The following is a 21202-nucleotide window of genomic DNA, read 5'->3' as shown; positions in this document are numbered from 1 at the left end:
ATAAAATTTGGTCTCCAAACACATTTCAATATGGATTAAATATCTAACGGTTCGGATCGGTAATTTGGACTTTCAAAATAAAAATACGGTGTGAAGTAGAAACACGTTTTACTTCGCAACTCACCGTAGCCCATCTCACATATATATATATATATATAGAGGAGGGATCGGATGACACCGTTTTTTGGCGACATCGGATGACAATGTTCATTTTCGAAGTTTCAAAGTCCAAATAGTCGATCCAAACCATTCAATATGATGGATATATTAAAATCTACTTGCAGATCAAATTTTACATTTTTTTTGAATTTTTTTACTATTTATTAAGTATTTAACAAAATCGCTATATTCGGACTGTTGAATTTTTGTACCCATCTGAATAAACCCAAAAAAAATTCAGAAAAATGTAAAATTTGATCTGCAAGCACATTTTAACATATCCATCAAGTTGAACGGTTTGCATCCACTGTTTGGACTTTGAAAATGGACGGTGTCATCCGAAGTCACCAAAAAACGGTGTCATCCTATCCCTCCTCATATATATATATATATATATATATATATTTAAACATATCTATATATGCAATATTTTATAAATAGAATAACAAAATGAATTGGGTCAACATATGGACGCACTGCTACCACTTGTTCACAAATATCTGCATCTCTCTCTAAATTGCATGAAATATTTTGTATATTCACTTAAAACATGGAACATTGAAGAAATTCTTGCGTAATAATTATTGTACTTTAATTACAAAATTTTCACGATTGGTAAATATATTTTGTCATAAATGTAAAATAAGTACATACATTTTTTTCCTCACAACACAGAGTATTGCTAATAGCTACAAGCAATGTTTATTAGTTGATGCAAGGTGCTTCAGGTTTCAGTTCCACAGAAAATCTGCCTTGTTTGAATGAGAATTTGTAAACAGATACGAGGAAGGATGACGTGGCGGTTAAGCGAGAAAAAGCTAAATTTTACAAAAATACCCCTTCGCAAATTGCCTCGAGACGAGCAGATGCCATAACCCAGGCGTCCCTTTCCTAACTAAATGACGATCTAACCCCTATTAATACCTCGAAAGCGACAGCAGCTTGAACTTTCCTTTTCTACCCCTCGACGTGACATCCTCTCAGCCGTTTTACGAAAATACCCCGCTGAGGCTCTTTCTTTTTTTTTTTTTTTTGATGAGAAACCCGTAGGTCGCTGAGGCTCTTTCGCTGGGTCAGACACCGACGAGACTTGCTTAGTGGCAGTCATGTAGATAATGCAAAGACTGAGGGTCGACTGTCTCATTGGGAGGCGGTCTAATCTCCCAGGGTTTCTCTTTAATGAAAACGATCCATTGAAGTCTCCAGTTCGAATAAACAGAGAGAGTTCCATTCTCAAGGTATAAAGGAAATAATTCCGACATAAGGTCAATCTGTTTTAAGAAAACTGGAGAGGAATGAAAGGAAATATGAGGCTATAAAAGGGGACGGGAGAGAGAATTATCGGGAAAAAGAGAGAGAGAAAGGTTGGGTGGATTATATCGTGAGTTGAGGGTACTATAAAAGTCGTGTGTGAGAGAAAAGAGAGAGAAACAAACGCGGCGGCTGGAAGAGAGAGAGAGAGAGAGGAGAGAGAGAGAGGTTTTCCTTCAAAACCCTAGAGCTAGAGAAGAGGGAGAAGAGCTTCTGGTCTTCGACTTCTTTTTGCTGTTTTCGGGTATTTTCTTTTTTGAGATCTCAAGTTAAGAATCTGTGCTTATTTGCGAGATTTGGTGAAAGAAAGGTCCATTTTTTTTACCAATCTCTAGCTGCCTCGAGATTCGCTCAGAGAGCTGCAACTGCGATTTCTGCTCTCTCGCCAGATTTCTGCCTCTATAAACTTTCTAGGGCTTTTCGTGCTCTAGAAGGGCATTTTCGTAATTTTCGGAAACATTGAGCTAGTCGTCTAAAACAAGGAAGTGCGTTTAAAAGGAGCAACTTCTCCATCCGAATTCCGAAGCAAAAAGAAAAGAAAAGAGAGAAAGTATTTGAAAAGGAAAAAAAAAAAAAAAACAAGCAAGGATCCTTTTTTAGGAGTTTGGTGGTTTTTTTTGGTCATTTTGAAAAGATAAATTGTTTGGTTGGAGAGAAGAAGAGCTGCGCTGGAGCAAATAGGAGGCATGTCTTCGCTGAGCAGGGAACTTGTTTTCCTGATACTCCAGTTCTTGGACGAAGAAAAGTTCAAGGAGACCGTACACAGGTAACCTTTAATTGCAACAGAATTTTCCCTTTCTTTGCACTTATGACCTTTCAAAATCTTCTATTTCTGCATTACTCCTGGAAAGTCAGCTTTAGTGCGTAATACTCCACCAATAATATGTTCCTTTTGCACTGCCGCCCTTAAAATTATTTTGCATTGGCGCCCTTCAATTTTTTTACATTTGTGCAGACCAGCTGAAAGTCAGCTTGTCTCAAAGGGTATGTCTGAAATTTTGTTCGGATGGTTTGTACGCGTGTAGTTTGCTTTGCTTTTAGTGTTAGTATTAGTTATCCAATTATGTAAGGTTTTTTTGCACAGGTATATTTAGTTCCCAAATATTTTTGGGCGAAAAATAGTTTTGGGAAGTCATTACATAATCAATTCAATTATGTCCCTTTCAACTATTTTCCGTTTGTTGGGTATATTTAGGTGGTTGCTTAAAAAAAAGACACTCTCTGGGAAAGTTACATGCATGTGCATTATTTTTATTAAGTAAATTACCATTTTCCCGAAATAATTTCTACAATTTATGGTAAGAGCAAAATGTCCATGGATGTCACATCTAATTTTACTATCTGTTTGCGCTTATTTACTTAATTAGCTAACAAAACCAAGCACAGTTTGGTTCATAGTTATTTTTTTTTTTAATCATACTACTAATGAAATATTGAACATTTTTTTTTCTGAATTTATTATTCAAGACTGGAACAGGAGTCGGGGTTTTATTTTAACATGAAGCACTTTGAAGACCTTGTTCAAGGAGGTGAATGGGATGAGGTCGAGAAATATCTCGGCGGGTTCACCAAGGTTGAAGACAACAGATACTCCATGAAAATCTTCTTTGAGATAAGAAAGCAAAAGTATCTCGAGGCACTTGATAGGTAAAAATAAAGGGATTTTCATAAAAGGAAACATGATAGAAAGAAAGAACAAGATATCAATGTGATATCATCCCAATATGTATGGTCTATAAATCACGTGATAAAAGAAAAAGCAGTGTAACAAAGCATCAATAATCAAAATTTGAATCTTTATCAAATATTCAATTCAAAAATACTGAAAAAAGAGAAATAGTAATCAAATATTAATCAAGTATTTTCACTACCAAATGATTTTTCTTACCTTTTTTGGGTAAATGCCTAATCTGAAACTATATAAACCTTTTTAGGCATGATCGTGCAAAGGCAGTAGAGATACTAGTGAAGGATCTGAAGGTTTTTGCTTCATTCAATGAGGAGCTCTTCAAGGAAATCACTCAATTGCTCACTCTTGAAAACTTCAGGCATTGTTTCTTAACAATTTTTGTAATCTATACTGATACTCTAATCGGTTTTGATAATTTTTAAAGAAGGTATGCTCATCTTTACTCGTTAACTTGAAACAGGCAAAATGAGCAGCTGTCAAAATATGGTGACACAAAGTCTGCACGTAACATAATGCTTTTGGAATTAAAAAAGCTAATAGAGGCGAACCCCTTGTTCCGGGACAAGCTTAATTTCCCTCCTTTTAAAGCTTCCCGGTTACGCACCTTGATCAATCAAAGGTACCATATCTACTTGATTTTTTCAACTTCTGAAAATTGGATTCTCACAATTAAGAATAGTTGATTTGATTTGCTTTCCTTTAACAACCTCTGCAGTCTGAATTGGCAACATCAGCTGTGCAAGAACCCGCGGCCTAATCCAGACATAAAGACACTGTTCACTGATCACTCTTGTGCTGCCCCTCCTACCAACGGGGCCCGTCCTGCCCCACCTCCAACCAATGGCCCCCTTGTGGGTCCCATCCCCAAATCAGGGGTTTTCCCTCCTATGGGTGCCCATAGTGTATGTCATACTGCTCTTATTTCTTATTTATAAGAAGGATAATCCTTCACTAAATATTAACTGATTTAGTGTGGTAAATATCTCAGCCATTCCAGCCGGTGGTTTCACCTTCACCTAGTGCCATAGCTGGATGGATGACAAATGCTAACCCGTCCTTACCACACGCTAATGTCCCACCAGGCGCACCTCCTGGCCTCGTTCAACCTCCAAACACCGGTACAAATACCTTGCATTTCCACGTGGTTTGTCTTTTCAATTTAATTTATTTGCTCTGTTTTTTTTAATATCGTGAAGTATTCTTTCTTTTTGAGTTTTTAGCTGCCTTTCTAAAGCATGCAAGGACACCAAGCGTCCCCCCTGGGATGGATTACCAGAGTGCAGATTCTGAGCACCTTATGAAGAGAATGCGTGGCGGCCAGCCTGATGAGGTACAAACACTGAAAAACTTCATTTTGAGAAACAGTTTTTTAGGCCACTCTCTTTAATTGTCCAATTGTGCTGACTTTCTTTTGTTTGTGCTTAAAATAACTAATTTAAACAACTGGATGTGTTGTATAACATATTAACATCTCAAATACATCCATGAAAAAAAAAGCATGATTCTGACTCAGTTTTAATAGGCACCATGTGATGGGAAAATTGACAGTTCTTGGTCTGCTGATTTTGTTAGCTGTTAATGCATATACCCAAATGAAGTTGATATAATGCAACTTTTTATGCGTGTTGCATGCAATATATATAACGTATCCAACCAATGTTCTGTTGGCACTGACTTTGCATCAACCAATGTTCTGTTGGCACTGACTTTACATCATAACCATTCACATTGAATCCCCCCCTTTATTTACAACCCTCAATGTCTTTCCATGTATCATGCAAGACATGATGGTGACATTATTATTCAAGTCGAGGTCTATGATTGTAGGTGTCTTTCTCTGGTGCGAGTCATCCGCAAACAAGCATATACTCACAAGATGATCTGCCGAAAAATGTGGTTCGTACTCTCAATCAGGGATCTAATGTCATGAGCCTAGACTTTCACCCTATTCAGCAAACTATTCTTCTAGGTCTGTTTCTCTTTCAACTGCTTGTTTCTCTCTCAACTGCCTATTGTGCTATTGTGTTTTTTCTCCCGGTAAATTTTTTAATGTCTTTTTCTTTATTTTTCTATTTATGTAGTGGGAACAAATGTCGGTGACATAGGGATTTGGGAGGTCGGATCTAGAGAAAGGATAGCTCACAAGACATTCAAAGTCTGGGAAATTAGCGCGTGTAGCCTGCCTTTACAAGTTAGTTCTTTTTCTTTGAATTAAATTTGTTGTAGTGAAATTTTAGAACCTTTTAGTGTTATCCTTGATTCACTTGCATATCTTATCTTTAGGCAACACTGATGAAAGATGCAACCATATCTGTCAACCGGTGCCTCTGGAGTCCTGATGGTTCAGTACTAGGTATAATTAAATAGAATAGGAAAAATATGCATCTTATTTGAGTATCTTTTTCATGATACCTTGTGTTTTGTTGATCTATCATCTGGCTTTAAGTGCATTTTTTTTGACATTTATTCTTGTAATAGGTGTTGCTTTCTCAAAGCATATTGTCCAGATTTATGCTTTTATACCAAATGGAGAACTAAGACAGCAAGTTGAGGTATAGGTGTACTCTTTTTTCCCATGAACTAGTTTATTTTCTTGTTGCTTGTATTTTCTAAGCTTTGGAAGTTTATGTAGATTGATGCACACATGGGAGGTGTGAACGACATAGCATTCTCTCACCCCAACAAGAGTCTTTCCATCATTACATGCGGTGATGACAAGCTTATCAAGGTATTGTGCAAAGTAATCTGGCACTGTAGTATTCTTTTTGAGAAACTAGTTAAATGGCCACACATTGCAGTGGGGAGGCCACAATCATTAAGTAGAAGGCAATGGTTGTCAGTAATTAGAATGGAAACATTATCATATATTACCTTGTATCACAAGGTAATAATAAATAGGGGTTGGGTTTTGAACTAAATTAATTCATGGAGAGTGGAGTTTAGTGGTTAACGGTCGCTCGGAACTTGTGTGTAATTAAGAAGATGAAGGATGGCTAGGATGGCTATGATCCATTGAATGTGATATATTTGATGATCCAGATTTTCTTGGGATGATCTTTGAGTTTTAAAGGATTGCTCCTTTTATAAAGAGTAAGGATTGTATATTGAATTCTTATGGCAATACATGATTGACTTGTAGGTATGGGATGCAACAAAAGGGCACAAGCAGTATACATTTGAAGGTCATGAAGCTCCAGTGTATTCTGTTTGCCCCCACTATAAGGAATCTATTCAGGTAATACAAAGTGATTGTCGTGTAAGATGCAGTGCAAACTGTACTTGTATCATAATACTTGTATTATAATATTTGCAGTTTATTTTCTCCACTGCCATTGATGGGAAAATTAAGGCATGGCTGTATGACTGTCTTGGATCGAGGGTTGACTATGATGCACCAGGCCATTGGTGCACCACTATGTCATACAGTGCTGATGGAACAAGGTATTGAACACACCATTAATGTACTTCTGATTTCTAATCATTATCGTTCTGTATTTATATTGAAGCATAATTTTACTTCCTTAGGCTGTTTTCCTGCGGAACAAGCAAGGAGGGGGAATCACATTTAGTGGAGTGGAATGAGTCTGAAGGTGCCATCAAAAGAACCTACTCCGGCTTCAGAAAGCGATCACTTGGTGTAGTACAATTTGACACCACCCGAAATCGTTTTCTAGCAGCTGGAGATGAATTCATGATCAAGTTTTGGGATATGGATAACACCAACATTCTCACCACAACTGATGCTGATGGTGGCTTGCCGGTTAGTTCTCATCCAAAAATGTTTTCTTTTCATGTGATTTGCATTACTGTAACTTAAATTCCATGTTATTTTAATCATGAAAACGCAGGCAAGCCCAAGGTTGAGATTCAACAGGGAAGGATCATTACTTGCAATCACAACAAGCGATAATGGTATCAAGATTCTTGCAAATGCCGATGGCCAGAGATTGCTACGCATGCTTGAAAGCCGTGCATTTGAGGGGTCACGCGGGCAACCTCCGCAGCAAATTAATACCAAGGTGGAACACCCTTCAACCTACTTCACTTTTTTTTATGATTCTTTATTTCTTAAAAAAAAGGTGTTGGGTTTTTCTTCTGTTTGAAAAAAATAGAAGTCGTTTGAGATAAAATTTCTGAATGGAGGAACCTTTTTGTTCAAATGCGAATGCAGCCACAGATAGTTAATGCACTTGGAGGTCCTTCAAATGCGTCTAGCCCTGTAGCCGTCAATGCAGAACGATCCGAACGTATGTTGCCATCTGTCTCTATGAGTAACCTGGTAAGATGTATTATTCAACAATCCATGTCCTTTTTCTTTGTTCTCAGTCAAGACAGCAGCACTAACACTTGCACCCAAAAATAAATAAATATAGCAGGCGTCAATGGACAGTAGTAGAACGCAGGATGTAAAACCAAGGATAAACACTACTGACGAATCTGACAAGGCCAAAACTTGGAAAATGGCTGACATCAGTGATTCCTCTAATCTCAAGGCTCTTCGACTTCCTGATACAGCTGCTGCTCCAAGCAAGGTATTATTCTTGTTTCTTAGCTTCCCTTATTATTCTCTTCTTCTCCCTTCTACTCTTGCAACACATTTTTATTTTTATTTGGTAACTAGGTTGTGCGGTTGCTGTATACTAACTCCGGAGTAGCATTGTTGGCCCTTGGATCAAATGCTGTTCACAAGCTATGGAAATGGCCGCGTAATGATCACCACCCATCTGGCAAGGTTAGGCCATATTTTTTTGGAAGAGTTCATCATCTGCACTTGGTTTTTGTTGTTTCTTTCTCTCTTTCTTTGTTGTTTGTATATTGACATATGATTGGTTGTTACAGTCTACAGCGACAGTGGCCCCACAGCTCTGGCAACCAGCAAATGGTATCCTTATGACCAATGATACCACGGACAGCAACCCCGAAGAAGCAACAGCTTGCATTGCTTTATCAAAGAATGACTCGTATGTTATGTCAGCTTCTGGTGGGAAGGTTTCTCTGTTCAACATGATGACCTTCAAGGTACTGTCCATATAAACATATGTTACAGCAGAACATAGCTTCTTTAATTAAACTACCAGTTACTTACGAGGCTATGACTAACCACAAGAATGCATATTGTGCAGGTGATGACAACATTTATGTCCCCACCGCCGGCAGCTACATTCCTAGCCTTCCACCCACAGGATAATAACATAATTGCCATTGGGATGGATGACTCCACCATTCAAATCTACAATGTGCGTGTTGATGAGGTCAAAACAAAGCTGAAAGGTCACCAGAAAAAGGTCACTGGCCTAGCTTTCTCTCAGTCTTTGAATGTACTTGTCTCTTCTGGCGCTGATGCCCAGGTAATTATCGTAACATAAATTTTACCATAAAAATCCGAGTTAGTATCGGTGATGTATTAATAATATAGAATTGGTATTGGGATGCAGTTGTGCGTATGGAGCATTGATGGATGGGAGAAGAAAAAGGCGAGGTTCATCCAGGCCCCCAACAACCGTGCACCGGGCCCGCTTGTTGGTGATACCAGGGTGCAGTTTCACAATGATCAGGTGCATCTTCTGGTGGTGCATGAGACTCAGATCTCCATCTATGACTCCAAGCTGGATTGCCTTCGCTCAGTTAGTCTTCTCTTCTCTTGAAATATTTATCCTTTCTAAAAACAAACTGCTTGCTAACTACGTCTCTTTTCCAATTACTGAAACTAATGCAGTGGACCCCACGAGATGCTCTCCCAGCTCCAGTGTCGAGTGCAATTTACTCGTGTGATGGTCTGTTGGTGTTTGCAAGCTTCTGTGATGGTGCAATTGGTGTCTTTGAAGCTGACAGTCTCAGGCTCCGCTGCCGCATTGCTCCATCCTCCTATATGTCATCTTCAATTTCTAGGTAAATTTTTAACATCTAATATCAAATCATGTTTGCAAATGGTTCTCAGTATTCTCAAAGCAACTGCCCCCCCCTTTTTTTTTCCTTTTCTTTTCTTGTAGTTCTGGGAATATTTACCCGATGGTGGTGGCTGCTCACCCATCAGAACCAAACCAGATTGCTCTTGGAATGAGCGATGGATCAGTTCATGTTATGGAGCCACTTGGATCGGATACAAAGTGGGGCCCTTCACCTGCTCAGGATAATGGGTCCCACCCTGCAATGACTTCATCCCCTGGAATGACTAACAACCCTCAATCAACTGAGCCTGCAACTAGGTGACTTCATCCGAAATTTAAAGATGATACAAAAAAATGGGTCTTAGATTAGGCTTAGGGTGTAGCTAAAGAATGATCTTATTATCAATAGCTGAGAGGTGTTTTATGTTGTGTTAGGTGCCCGAGTTTTCTATTACTTTTATTGTGTTTTACTGTTGAATTTGGGTGTTGCGTCTGTTGTTGTATGGTGGGGTGTTTCCCCTATGTAAAGGTTATTTGCTGAAATCCTAGATCGTTAGATTCGCTTATTCTTTTTAGCTAATGATAGCAGATCTAATGCGCAAAATATTATCACAGCATGCCCCAATGCCCCCATGTTATATTCCTTGTTACTTTGAAAATCACAGCAGATTTATTTCCCCACCATAATACCAGATACAGGTATAATTCTGGTCAGTATTGAGTGTGTTTGGTGACGTTAAAATAACATAATTCAAGAATATTGTTGACATTTCATTTTGATGTAAATTATGATTTTTTTCTTAAAACAATTCTAGGTTAGCTTTTTTTACTAATGTAATAATTCTCTAGAAATAACATGTCATATTGAGGGAACCGAATCCTACCCATAATTGAATATATCAAATATCTAATTGACACACAACATCCACCTTTCAACTCATTGATGAGCATCTTTAATTACTTAATTCATTATAAATGACATTCTTTCCTCTTTCCTCTCTTTTCACTTCTATTTCAGATTTAATAAAAAAAAAAAAAAAAAGCTCCGGTCCCTTCTCTAACCCCTCAACTGTGATAAGAAAATTTTGAAGCATAAGCAATTTAATTTTGAAGCATAAGCAATTTCTTGCCATGAGGATTTACTGATTCATGAGAATTTCATGGATTGAATAAATTAGCAAAAATATTTTAACATTTCTATGATATTAAACTTTAGATAATAGTTTAATATGAAATTGACATAGTCACATTGGAAATGAAAAAACTTCTGCGCACATACCTCCAAACCTCTGGAGATGTAACCACACCTATTACAAAACATTTATAACAACTAAATCTGTTTTTTTCTGACTACAAAATCCTCACACAGCTCAAGTATTACTAAGTCAAATCATATGCCTAATCAATTTCAAACTATAAACGCTTTTGTATTCTTGTCAATTTTAGTTTCATTAAATATACAAATTCTGACAATTCGTTAGGTAGATATAGAGAAGAAAAAATATAAATGATTCTTTTTTAAGAAGAATAAGGATCAAAAGTTACTGATAGCTTAATACATTTATGGCAATATTAAATTACAAAATGAAATAGTAAGAGAAGAAAAAAAAAACTGAATTAAAGAAGGTTATAAAAAGAAAAAAAAATAAGTGGAAAAAACAGAAAGATGAAATTAGAACCGAACTCAAGGGAGAGACTTGCATAAGTTAACATCTGAATAAGGTTACCAATATCATTGAAGAAAGTGGCAACCTTTGTGTGTCTGCTCAGTGTATTATAGATAATGCCAAATTTCTGAAATAACTCAACATCCTTTTTCTGAATCGATGAGATCATCCAAAAATTTTATGTAGATGCTAATAATTCAAATGGAGAGTGACTTGGAGTTCTCAAAGGCGAAGAGATTTATTAATGAGATCGCATGTCTTGGATCAATCTTTAGCCAAAGCATCCGCATGATGTCTTTTGAAAATTCAACTTGAAGACCTATACAGTAATCACTTGCAAATTTTATACCTGTGATCTGGTGAAGCTCAGTTGCATTAGATTGTCAAAGTTGATATCTAATGCAACTGAGCTTCACCAGATCGCAGGTATAAAATTCAAAAATGATTATTGTATAGGTCTTCAAGTTGAATTTTCAAAGGACATCATGAATGCTTTGGCTAAAGATTGACTCAAGGCAGACGATCTCATTAGTAAATCTCTTCGCCTTTGAGAACTCCAAGTCACTCTCCATTTGAATTATTAGCACCTACATAAAAATTTTAGATGATCGCATCGATTCAGAAAAAGGATGTGGAGTTACTTCAGAAATTTGGCGTTATCTATAATACACTGAGCAGTCACACAAAGGTGGCCAGTTTCTTCAATGATATTGGTAACTTTCACACAAAGGTGGCCCCTCTGCGCTCCCTTCAACAAGATTCAAATCTATTATTTCTCTATTTAAGAAGTACATACTATGAACCCTCTTTTTCATTGCTTTTCTTAAACTGTTCAATTAGTTTCAAAAGACTATAACTCTCAGCATCAGGCCTTGCCCCATCCAAAATCATCCTCTCCAAGAGTTCCGGTTCATAAACCCTTGCCTCAACATAACCCTTCAAAAGTGCATTATACACAAATGTATGCTGACTATATTTTGATTTCTTCAATTCTTCAAATACCAACTTCACATTCTCCAATTTTCCCAAATGACCGAACATTTCAACAATCATATAGGTGGTCTCTAGCCACGGCATCGATTGCCGCACGTTATTGACCAAAGTTTCACATTCTCCCAATTTTATTGTCTTTATTGCATTTTTAACCATACCCGCTTTCAGATAGCCCAGTGTCAGATGGCGGTAAGTAATTGCATTTGGTTTGCACCCATTTGCGACCATCTCTTTGTAAATCCCAGTTGCCTTTTCTATGATTCCATACCGGCAATAAACTGACAAGATTGAATTGAACTCATTTGTTTGATTTATCTTTCTAGAGCTTTTAAATTTGGCCCAAATTTCCTCTGCTCTAGAGACCAACCCAATTTTTCCAAAGGCCTCTATTGCTAACATATAACTGTTTGGTGTCACATTAGGAAGCTGTTGTATCAACTTCCAAGTTTGATCTAACTCTTTATCCTTGTTAAGGTAGCCATATAACATGACAAGTATATCCAATGTAGACCAATTATTTCCGGTCTTTGACCTTTCTATGGCCTCAACATAAGTTTCTGCAACAGAGTAAAGCCTGGCCATGGCATACGCTTTAGCTAGGATGCAATAGGTGATCTCATTTGGTTCTACATTGGCCCTTTGCATTTCATCATACACGTTTGACAATCCATCTATATCATGGTTTGTAGCACGTATGTTGAGAAGAATGTTAAAAGTGGAGGTGTGAGGTTTGATACCATCGGCTTTCATTAGTGCAAGAATATGAGGTATGGATTTTGTACGACTGGGTGCTGAGTGTAGAAGGATCACCCGGTTATATACAAACGGAGATATAGGTAATAAGAGCTCTCTCATTTTTCTCATGTATGCATAAGAAAGCTTGATTTTGCGTTGATCCAAGCAGGCCATAACTAGGTTGTTGTAGAGTAACTCATTCTGGTATAATTTGGGGACAGTTAGGAAAAGTTTCTCAGCATGAGAAATGCCATGGCATTTACTGGTAAATTCGAGGAGGTAGGAGTACTCAAGATCCTTTACCTTGTAAGGTTTCTCTCTGATGACCCATTCCATCACCTATTGTAAAAATTAAATTATTATATTAACAAGTGAAGGTAAGGTAAATATTGTTGTAAATCGTAAATTAAAATTAAAATTAAAATTAAATTTACCTGGAGAGCACGGGAATACATCCGGCGGCGGCGGAGGCGATTGATGGCATGAAAAATGAGACCACGGTGGACGGAGAAGCCATCGCGCATCCACCCCTGAAAGGCTACCAGTACTGACTCCTTACGTGGCAGTCTCTCCAGCCTACACGTCAGCGAGTTGGGTCCAAATTCGGATCTGGACGGAGGAGGTTTCGGATCGGACGCGGAATGGTCCGATTGAGAGTCGGATTGTGGATCTGAGGTTGGAGTAGGAGTAGGAGGGGTGTTGCATGAGGCAAGAAAAGAGATTGGGTTTTTTGTTGTGGTGATTCTTCTTCGAGCGTTTATCAATCTGATTAAAAGGAATCGCATCTCTCTCTGTCTCTTATTCTTTCTTTCTGATACATAACATACGATACAATACAATACAACGCAACAACCAGTCGAGCACCATAGGGTTAAGTTAACAAGGCAAGGGAGATACAAAAGGGAATTTCTTTTCGATTTTTAGAAACACGCCGACACTTTTAAGATTTTTAAAAACATGCTGAGCTGAGCTGAGCTGACCACTTGAAAAAATTCGCTATTAATTTTTGGTTACTGATGTGATGTCGTGATTAAAAATAATTACAAATATAAATATGGAGCAGGAGCAGGAGCAGGAGCACGACGGCTGTGTATGCGTTTATGGTAAAATGAGTAGCATATTATGCGATGAAAGGGGGTCCTAGACGTAGAGTGTTGCCGCAAAGCAGGGGTATAATTGTATAAAGGCTCCGCTCCGCCGAAGATGAAAATTGAAAATTGAAAATTGTTTGGATGGTTGGCAATTAATAGCAAGTAATACAGAACACAGAATCCCAATGCAGGAGCAGGAGCAGGAGCAGGAGCAGGACAACTTTGGTTTTGGTTTCCTAGTTGTCTTTAGCCATTTTTTCAGTTTTTATTTATTTTAGGCTCAGGTGTTTCACTTTCACTTTCACCCATTAAGTTTCAAATTACTTACTTTTAGTTCGGGTAGTTACAAATTACTTGTAATAAATAAAATTATGAGATAATGGCATGACAGGTGGAGCTGCTTTCGCATCTAGAAATTGCCTCCTGCCCTGCACTGCACTGCACTGCACTGTGCTTTGGAAATTGGAAGGGAAGTCGGCACACTAGTACTTGCTGTACCCTATACCCTACGATTAGATAGATAGGTAGATTGATAGATTGATAAATCAAAATCAAATTACAATGCGTGGTCGCTTTCTTGCCACCACTGATTGACTGATTGGAAATAAGGCACTACTGTACGTCTTGGTGCACGCTGAAGTATCGTCTACCGTCTTCAATTCAATTTCAATTCAATTCAATACAAGTCCAAATACTTATTCAAGCTCATATATGATCTCACTGATTGGAAAAATGCACTGTCTAATGTCTTCGTGCTAAGTACTGATTCTATTAAATATCATTTCTTTTTCTTTTCTTTTCTTTGTATCCAATCCCACCTTCTGTTTATGTAAACTTCTCTCACTATCCACACAGCACTATGCTCCATCTCCATCTCTTCTTCCTCGCTCAGTCGAGTATTAAGATAGTAAAATGGAAAATATAACAATGCTTTTGATAATTGTCATGATCACAGCTTAGCTCAGTGTTGTAAAATGCGGTTTTCGCATATACGGTATACGGCCGCATATGCACATTTTTATGCGGACTTATATATACGGATTTTAAAATAAGAATTCATAAATAATATATATGCAAAACTATAATCTGTGCACATTAGAGGCATATCTAAGATAAGAAATGAAGAATCTAATAAATGATTGATACTATGTATATGCATAAATATATGAGAGTTATAATTTCACAGCAGAATAGTAACAAGTGACTAAATACCTAAATACCAGTATCTCCTCTTTACAATACCAATACCTAAATACCTAAATAATAGTATCTCCTTATTTCAATCAATGATAAATAATAGTACCTAATTTGAATCAATGATGAACCATCCAATCTTTACCAATTATCTCACAGTAGCTGTTATTTATTTCAATCAATGACGAAACCATTTGATATCATATTTGTTTCAATCAATGAACCATCCAATCTGACATGTATAGCTATAAAATATATCAATTTCACTAATTACCTACCAGAATCAAGCTTATCAATTTCAGCCTAGCTGGATGGATTGGCAGTGACTAATTTACCAGAATCAAGCTTATTAAGGTTGATTTAAAAAATGCTTTAGAAGTGGAAAAAGAAAGAAAACACACTCACGTTCGGCTTCCTGGTATTGATCATAACTCAGAAGCATCAAGCGAGTAGCGCCGATGGGTGAAGAGGCGGAGGAGAGACAGTCGATGGAGAGTGGAGGACGCGCTGGGATGGGGGGAGAGGCGCCGGTGGGTGAAGAGGCGGAGGAGAGTGACGATCGGTGGCCGGCGGAGGAGAGAGGCGATTGGGTTAGGTTCTGCGTTGGAGAGAGGGGATTAGGTTATGCGCTGGAGAGAATGTTTATTGGCTCTCCTTATGCGGATTGCAGATCTAATATGCGGAATGCGGATTTTATGCGGCCGATTAATTTATATGTGGTGAAAATTATGCGGCCGAATATGCGGCGGCATATTCGACCGAGGCATCTTAGACCGCATATTAGACCGCATTTTGTTACACTGGCTTAGCTAGATACCTGAGTTAACAAGCACAAGAGGAGAAATGCCCTGCTCATTACTTCACAATAGGGCTTACTAATTTTTAAAAAAGCTAAAGTTTTATAAAGAAAATTATGGCAAGTTAAAACGGTATGAAAACCATTATTAGTTTTTCAACATCCCACCTCCTGCCACATATCAACATTCTCTGCACCACTTGAAGAGACCAAACCCCTCAACCCAAAGCCCAAAAAAGAGGAAAAATAAATAAAGGAACATTTCTACCTATACCTTCTCCTCCTCCGCACATGAGTCTCTCCAGCAACTGACGACCCGGCCCCACTCTCCAGTCCATCCCCTTCTCCCCTGCCCTCCCCTCCTCCTTCCATCACTTCCTCCCCTGGCAAGCCAGAGCCAGAGCCAATCCCCATAACCAACCCCCCAGAAAAGACATCAACATGATTAACAGCATCACTGGTACCGCCACGATTCGACCGAGGCATCTGTCTCAGCCTGGCAAGCACTGCTTCCAGATCCATCCTCACTCTCTCCACCTCTTGATTCCCAAACCCACGACCCCTAACATCCCTTTCCCGCATCATCAGCTGTCTGGTGCTATCACTTCTGCGCCCCTTCGGCCTCGGTGGAATCTCCTCCATCGCCAGTCCAGGATCTGGATCAGGTGCTGAGCTGGACCCCCCACGCCCAAAAATCGGTGTCAAGCTACTCTCTGTTACTTCCCCCTTACAAACAGGGCACTCACAAATGCCAAGCAATTGTGTGCGGATCCATCTGTACAAGCACCTCCAACAAAACAGATGACCACATGGTGTCACCACTGGTTCAACTGAGGTTTCAAAACATATATTGCACTCAAAATTAGCGCCACATTGACATGCCCCTTCGTCATTTTTGTGCTCAGCACCATTCCCGTTTCCCTTCTTTAGCTTTGCCCTTCTAGAAGCTTCTAGTGCGAGGATGTTGTTCCTTAGTCTTTCAGGGCTAGTGTCAGGGTGAGGGTGAATAAGAACAGTAGACATATTGTTTCTGTTCACTTCCATTAGTCTTTGGAAACGGTATTGTGGGTTCTCCTGCAATCTGTCTCTTGAAGAGACACGGCCGACCTGAGACCCATTTATCACCAAATGAGCCAGTGGAATTAGCATAGTTGTGTGTCCTGGTGAATTATCATTGAGAGAGGTTTGGCGAACATCTGGGCCCCGTACAGTACTGTCTCTGTGATGGTTTCGCAAACCAGTTGAGGAGTCATCTGGGCCCCATACAGTACTGTCTCTGTGATGGTTTCGTAAATCGGGTGAGGAGTCATCTGGGCCCACTATCAAACCTACAGTTGAGATTGATGGGGAATTCGAAGGGATTGAATTCAGGATTTGTGAAGCTGAATTAGGGTTTCTGTTGATATTTAAATTGGGGGTCGATGGAAGTATGGGTCCAATGCTGGTTGTTGTTAACGGGTCTGAAGAATCTTCTTCCATGAAAGTGGGTTGAGTTCGGGAAAACGGGTTCGTTACAAGATTGGAATTGCTATGCCATCTCGCATCTGGGAGCAATGGACACAGATCCAAGTACAGATTTTGATCTATTTCTTCTCCGGTCAGTGTTAGGTCCATTGTTGTTTCTACACCAGAAAAAACAAAATCGTTTTTATTCTATTATCATCTAAGGTTATAGCTACAATCATAGCTAAGAAGGGATAATTTGGAGCTGATCTATTAGCGACATAAACAATCGTTTGTCAAATCAAGGGAACCGAATAATTTTTTTTCATATTTCGCCTCGAATGCACGAAAAAGATGGTTAGATTAAGAATACGAAGTTGATCTGAAATCGATTTTTCACTTTAATACCCTAAAAATCAAGAATAACATCGTCGAAAGGTGAAAATAGCAAAAATTACTAACCTGAGAAACGATGAATTCGGTTTTTGGGGAGACCAGGTGAAAGAAAGAATTGAGCTGACGGTGTTTGTTGGATTATTGATTTAGTTCCTTGATCGGGGACAGAAAAAAAAAAAAAAGAAAAAAAAAAAAAAGGCATCGACTTTGTTTGTAATATATTGTAGATGAAAGTAAAAAGAAAGAGAAAAGGTCGACATGGAAACTTACAACACCTCCGCACCCAAATTGGGGGATTTCAGTCTGATTTGTCTTCCCTTGAAGTCTTGAACTTGAGAGAAGCTCACTGGAGCGAGATAAAGATTCGGTGGTACTATAACTATACTATTCCAAGTAATAGAAGAGATTTCTTTTTTGGGGTTTTAGTTTACTTTAGTTTAGTGACTTGGTATTCAATATTCATTCATTCTCTCCTCCTCGCTTTTTGCGTCTCCCATTAAACAAAAAATGAAATAACCTGGACCTGACCTGGTAGATTGCTCTTATTTATCGTTATCGGATCCTTCTGTTATCGGGTCCAATTCATGCTATGAAAGCAAGATGTATATCTTATGCACCAGTATATATTTCATTCTTCTTCGTACGAATTGATTCTGAGAAATTAATTTACATGGTTTTATCTGTTCGGATTTTATTATCGATTTTTTACTTGACATGAGTCGAATTTACATTTTTAGTAATAAAATGTCAGCCACTAAATCAACTAATTAAAATATATATTTTCAGGTAAGCACAATTTTATTAATTGGTATTCGTTGTTATTCATAGAAGACAATCGGATTAATAGGAGTGTTAGCATCTCTCGCATGATTAGAGGTGCTGTCGGGTCGCGTAGGATCTGAATACTATTAGATTTGGACCCGTACTCTAAAGGTATTTGGGTCTGAATTTTGATCCATATATTTATCAGTTTCACATCGGGTCGGGTCCGGATCCAGAGCGGGTACATATCACAACTCACAAGAATTTGAAAAACCCTTTACGTTTAAATATAATTATAATTTCTTAAACATCTCACATAATGCATCATTATAATATAAAATTAAAAGTTATTCCAAAATAGAGATTATACTATTATTTTTAAATAATACAATATAACATGTTACATAACAAAATAAATAATAACTCTAAATTAATTTGTAATATATCTAAATTAAACAATATTATCGTATCAATTTAACATTTGCAAGTAGATTATTTGAATTACTATTTTGTCAATTATTTTAACAAATGAGAGTTTGAATTGTTGATGCTTCCAAACTTAGTGGTTTGCTAAAAGCGAATTGTGAAGCTACTATTGTGATTGGAACATGTAGCAAGTCCCTCACACTACAATAACCAATAAATGATTGGATACTTTAGAAATGCTGCAGGGTGAATAGTATTATTAATTATTTTATGTTGAAGCCCCCCTGTTTTGTTTTGTTTTGTTTTGTTTTGTTTTGTGCTGGATAATGAAATCCCTTCCTTCCTGTTTCTTATCTATATATCGAAATTGCCAACTACAACTACAAGACCAGCAACTTCTCAACACATACATACATACATAGTCTCGTAAGCTGAGCACAATTAATTAATTAATTTTATGAATTGGCATTCATTGTTATTTGAGAGAGGCAATCAAATTAATAGGACTGTTATTGTCTCCCGCACGCATGCAGTATGCATTAATTGTGTGCAAATTAATACTTTTCATTTTATAAAAAGATTTTTCAAATTTGTTTCAACACAAATTTTAAATAGACAACGGATCGGAATATTTTAAATAACAATCCTCTACTTCAATTGAACTAAGTGGGTCCAACGGTTCAATTGAAGTAGAGGATTTACTGTTTTACTGTTTTGTGCAGCCACCGTTGGATCAGCAATTTTCAAAGTGGCTTAATAAATAGTAAAAAAATTCAGAAAAATGTAAAATTTTGTCTCCAAGCACATATTAATATGGAGAACAAGATGAACGGTTCAAATCGACCGTTTGAATTTTGAAAAATCAAATTTGGACCGTAAGCACTTCGGACCATATACATTCGAATGCACATTAGCCTATCTCTCTCTCTCTCTCTATATATATATATATATATATATATATTAATTACACTTTAACACCTTCCAATCACAAATGGTCAGTTTTTTTTTTCTAAAAAAGAAGAAGAATAACCTTATCTATACTCAATTACTCAAACTTGAAATTTTTAGTTGCTCAAACTTGTATTATTCAATTTTGGATAAGAGGATAGGAGAGACCGAGAGAGGTCATAACCTTATCTATACTCAATTACTCTTATCTATTTATCTAAAAAATAGTAGAGAAAATAAGAGGAAAAATAAAAATAAATTTATACAAAATCCAGAACTCTTGTATCCTCTAAATAGGAAGGAAAAATCAAGTTTTTCCGTCCATTTGCCAGAAAAATATTTTCTAAGCGTGCTTGCTTCCTATTTTAGAGTTGCAAATTAAACAATGATCTTTATTAAAATTTCTCAGAAAACAAGGGGTTTACCAAAAATTCTGACAATCTTTATTAAAAATTAAACAAGGGGTTTACTAAAAATTCTGAGAAAACATCAACAGTTGCTCACTTATTTGTCAAAAAAAAAAATCGACTATGCCTTGATAAATTATTTGCGAAAAAACTTACTAATTTTGTTGTTTGAATTTATTCCGATTTTTTTAGAAATAACAATTTTTATAAATATTTTATTAAAAATAACCACAGTTCGGCATAATTTTTAAAAATACCCAACCTGTGGATAAATTCCACGGCCCGGGATTTTTTATTCCACCCCGTGGATAATATTCACGACTCGGGATTTCTTATTCGGCCCGTAGAAAAATTCCACGGCCCGACCATTATTTATTTATTTATTTATTTTTACACTATAAATAGGGTTTTCTAATCACAGACGAGAGAGAAGGAGAATCTGAAAGAGAGAAGGAGAAGGAGGAGGAAGAGAAGGGGGAGGAAGAGAAGGGGAGGAGGAGAAAGGAGTTACTGTTCAGCTGCTAAATGAGGTATTTTCATTTTTCATGCAATTGTTCATTTACGTATTTACTATTTATATTTGTATGTACTGTTCATAGACGTATTTTTATTTACTGTTCATATGCTGTGCATATACGTATTTATTGTTCATATACTATGCATATACATATGTAATGTTCATATACGTCTTTGTTGTTCATATACTGTGCATATACGTCTTTAATGTTCATTATTGTTCATGTAATGTTCATATACTGTGCATATACGTCTTTACTGTTCATATATAATTGTTCACTACTATTCACAACTGTTCACAATTGAAATCAGTAAACTGATAAAATATTTACAATTTACGAATGTAGTTTATTGGTCATGCCTATTGGAATTTCAATACATTTTGGAGGAAAATTCATTTTTGACCAGAATGGGGCACGTTACTCCAAACCTCTAGTAAATACGTTTTGGGTTGATGAAAATTTCTCATTTGAGCAATTGCAATCGCTTATTTATGAAGTGAGCGGCTACAATATGAATCGCTGGGAATTAGAAATAATGGCCCGAATGGTCTACGTAGGAAAGTATGTCAGAATCGCATTGGGAGATGACGGGGTATTGAGAGGCCTGATCGCGCAGGTTGTGAGGTCCGGCGAATTATTATGCGAAATTTTTGCATGCAGAATTCGCAGAGAGTCAGGGACTGGAAGTTCAGGCCAAAATTCGGTTGTAGAAAGTTATCAACCAAATTATGAACCACACACTCCTTTATTCGTACCCGGACCAATGCCAGAACCAGAA

The 21202-nt window shown here is 37.4% G+C and overlaps 3 protein-coding genes across 7 annotated transcripts; 1 reads left to right on the top strand and 2 right to left on the bottom strand.

The window, feature by feature from the left end:
• The first annotated feature begins 1300 nt into the window (after positions 1–1300).
• LOC144573063 (protein TOPLESS-RELATED PROTEIN 2) lies at positions 1301–9652 on the top strand. Of its 2 annotated transcripts, none has more exons than XM_078322752.1 (24): positions 1301–2236; positions 2938–3117; positions 3405–3518; positions 3621–3779; positions 3876–4062; positions 4149–4278; positions 4381–4490; positions 4988–5129; positions 5242–5351; positions 5444–5513; positions 5639–5712; positions 5793–5888; positions 6300–6395; positions 6474–6601; positions 6686–6920; positions 7009–7179; positions 7332–7439; positions 7537–7692; positions 7782–7892; positions 8000–8179; positions 8284–8508; positions 8596–8784; positions 8877–9049; positions 9151–9652. In XM_078322752.1, exons 1-24 carry the CDS (start codon positions 2157–2159, stop codon positions 9368–9370), a joined length of 3444 nt encoding a protein of 1147 aa, XP_078178878.1. In that variant the 5' UTR covers positions 1301–2156; the 3' UTR covers positions 9371–9652. The 2 variants fall into 2 exon arrangements, with proteins under 2 accessions (XP_078178878.1, XP_078178877.1); XM_078322751.1 differs by having other exon boundaries at positions 7534–7692.
• Positions 9653–11370: 1718 nt separating this feature from the next.
• LOC144573491 (pentatricopeptide repeat-containing protein At1g07590, mitochondrial-like) lies at positions 11371–13258 on the bottom strand. The gene is made up of 2 exons (XM_078323270.1): positions 12878–13258; positions 11371–12782 (listed from the first exon to the last, which is right to left on the bottom strand). Exons 1-2 carry the CDS (start codon positions 13226–13228, stop codon positions 11511–11513), a joined length of 1623 nt encoding a protein of 540 aa, XP_078179396.1. The 5' UTR covers positions 13229–13258; the 3' UTR covers positions 11371–11510.
• Positions 13259–15607: 2349 nt separating this feature from the next.
• Positions 15608–17855, bottom strand: LOC144573442 (uncharacterized). 4 transcript variants are annotated; one of them, XM_078323228.1, is made up of 3 exons: positions 17634–17855; positions 17430–17516; positions 15608–17146 (listed from the first exon to the last, which is right to left on the bottom strand). In XM_078323228.1, exon 3 carries the CDS (start codon positions 17136–17138, stop codon positions 15789–15791), a length of 1350 nt encoding a protein of 449 aa, XP_078179354.1. In that variant the 5' UTR covers positions 17139–17146; positions 17430–17516; positions 17634–17855; the 3' UTR covers positions 15608–15788. The 4 variants fall into 4 exon arrangements, with proteins under 4 accessions (XP_078179354.1, XP_078179352.1, XP_078179353.1 ...); XM_078323226.1 differs by lacking the exon at positions 17634–17855 and having other exon boundaries at positions 15608–16822; positions 16859–17146; positions 17430–17568; XM_078323227.1 differs by lacking the exon at positions 17430–17516.
• Positions 17856–21202: the final 3347 nt, after the last annotated feature.

The sequence above is a fragment of the Carex rostrata genome, chromosome 21 (genome assembly GCF_964058835.1).
Source record: "Carex rostrata chromosome 21, lpCarRost1.2, whole genome shotgun sequence".
Classification (NCBI taxonomy): Eukaryota; Viridiplantae; Streptophyta; class Magnoliopsida; order Poales; family Cyperaceae; genus Carex; species Carex rostrata.
The sequence above is the reverse complement of the archived record's forward strand: the minus strand, read 5'-3'. Positions and strand labels throughout refer to the sequence as shown.